The sequence below is a fragment of the Berghia stephanieae genome, chromosome 5 (genome assembly GCF_034508935.2).
Source record: "Berghia stephanieae isolate SIO BIC M18660-M18661 chromosome 5, UCSD_Bste_1.3, whole genome shotgun sequence".
Taxonomy (NCBI): Eukaryota; Metazoa; Mollusca; class Gastropoda; order Nudibranchia; family Aeolidiidae; genus Berghia; species Berghia stephanieae.
Genome location: NC_088364.1, coordinates 1,664,589 through 1,667,088, shown reverse-complemented (window position 1 = coordinate 1,667,088; position 2,500 = coordinate 1,664,589). Strand labels below are relative to the sequence as shown.

At 36.8% G+C, this 2,500-nt stretch overlaps 2 protein-coding genes across 2 annotated transcripts in view; both read right to left on the bottom strand.

The window, feature by feature from the left end:
- Nucleotides 1–529, bottom strand: part of LOC144972230 (uncharacterized) — a 29,422-nt gene extending 28,893 nt beyond the window's left edge. Inside the window, exon 1 of the mRNA XM_078913267.1 lies at nucleotides 344–529. Coding sequence (XP_078769393.1) covers nucleotides 344–518 — 175 coding nt within the window. The 5' untranslated portion in view covers nucleotides 519–529. The remainder of the gene's footprint in view (nucleotides 1–343) is intronic.
- The window catches only part of LOC144973832 (GTP-binding protein Di-Ras2-like), a 206,251-nt gene that overhangs the window by 129,002 nt on the left and 74,749 nt on the right, over nucleotides 1–2,500 (bottom strand).

The following is a 2,500-nucleotide window of genomic DNA, read 5'->3' as shown; positions in this document are numbered from 1 at the left end:
AACAATGACAGGGTCTACCTGTAGGATAGCAGTATAGATATAACAGTGAAAGGGTCTACCTGTATGATAGCAGTATAGATATAACAATGAAAGGGTCTACCTGTAGGATAGCTGTATAGATATAACACTGAAAGGGTCTACCTGTAGGATAGCAGTATAGATATAACAGTGAAAGGGTCTACCTGTATTGTAGCAGTATAGATATAACACTGAAAGGGTCTGCCTGTAGGGATAGCAGTATAGATATAACAATGAAAGGGTCTACCTGTAGGATAGCAGTATAGATATAACAGTGAAAGAATCCACCTTTATTTACGCTCAAAAGCCTTCCGTTTCTGTTTACCTGATAAAGTTTTTAGCGTCGCTGTCCCATTCCTCACTCTTCTCGGGCTCGCTCTCGTCCAGGGAGTTGGCGCTCCGTCTCCTGGTGGAAAGGACGTGGGACAAAGGACCTCTGTGTTTGCCCTCACCTCGGGACTGGTCCAGCAACAGACGGAATATGTCTTCAATGTTCTCATCCTCCTTAGACGAAACCTGGGGGGTAGAAAGGGTGGAAGAAGGGGGGGGGGAAGGGTGGAAGGAGGGGGGGGGGGGGAAGAAAGGGTGGAAGGAGGGGGGGGGGGAGAAAGAAATATAATGTTCACAATGATGATGATAATATTAATGATAATAATAATAATAATAATAATAATAATAATAATAATAATAATAATAATAATAATAATAATAATAATAATAATAATGATAATATAATAATAATAATAAATAATAATAATAATAATAATAATAATAATAATAATAATAATAATAATAATAATAATAATAATAATAATAAATAATAAATAATAATAATAATAATAATAATAATAATAAATAATAATATAATAATAATAATAATAATAATAAAATAATAATAATAATAATAATAATAATAATAATAATAATAATAATAATAATAATAATAATAATAATAATAATAATAATAATAATAATAATAATAATAATAATAATAATAATAATGATCTCGACTTCACCCACGAATTGATCTCGGTCCCTTTTGTGTGTGAAGCGAGTACTCTACCCACTGAGCTATCGGGACCCCCCCCCCCTCTAATGGTATGACACTCGCTTCAGGACCAGATGGTCAAGGTTCGAGTCTCGCTCCGAGGTGCGCATTGTTTAGCCATTGGAAAAGGCTCTTTACTCTTATTCTCTCATCCTACTCAGGTGTAAGACGAGTACCTACTTGGCCGTTAACACCTTTGTCTCTGTCCGAAAAATAACATATTGATACATAAACTAAAAGCTGTCGTGTATCATGCTACATGGTACGTGTAGCTGTTCGCTTTGACCCCTTGAAAAGCGCTTTGATCACGTTTAGTGGATATTGCGCTATATAAATATTCAAGCAGATAAAAACCGGGATAATCCCAGCTGACAATGCGCAATAGAAAGAATGAAATTGACGTCACTCGGTTCTTTTTTTTATTAGTTTTTAGCCAGCCATTTTTATGAGTAGTTTTCACTACATTCTATCAATCCGATTATAAACGTTTAAGGTTGCGCATAGTTTTGTGTGTTGGTACTTTATATCCAGCTGGCGAATTTTGTGAGTTTTCTGGCTAAGCGCATAGCATCAATAGCTCTAACTGACGTAGATTAAATTGAGCTTTTATAAAGCGCAATATCCAGTCAATGTGCTCAAGGCGCTTTAGAAGGGGTCCCTGGTCAACAGCATCATTTAACACGGGACATGAAGCCTGTTAAGCGACATTACATTTTTTCAAAGTCAACTGTGAACGGCCAGGTACTCATTTTACACCTGAGTACGGTGAGAGAATGTGAGTAAAGATTCTTTTCCAAGGATTCAACTATGCACCGAGTGAGTCTTGAACCCAGGACCTTCCGATTCGAAAGCGAGTGTCATACCACTCGACCACATAGCCACAAAGATCTAGCACTATTTTATACTTGAAAATTTAACATCCATTTTCAGATCCTGAGTTCATCACAACTTGATACCGCGTTGAGAGAACGGGTCACAGAATGAAGAGGCGCTCCCCTTTCATCACCCCATTGTTGTCAAAGGGCGACGTTGTACGTGTCGGCACTTGACCTTCGACAGGCAGATCGGCTCATTGTTCATTGAGAGGTCAAACAGCGTGGATGACCTTCAAACCGCGTGTCAAGCATCGGAATACCGGAAGTTGAGAGTGGATGGGAGTAGGGGAAACCCCGATGGCGTCACATAGGATGAAGGTAGGATTTTATTTCTATTTTTAGATTGTTCCGTTTTATTACTAATATTTGCCAGATTTTGTTGGTCGTTGATTATTGGAAAGTTTACATGAACACACACACACACACACACACACACACACACACACACACACAAACATAAAAGTATTATACATATATATGTATATATATATATATATATATATATATATATATTTGTTGTGTTGTGTGTGTGTGTGTAATACTTTTATGTATATAGACC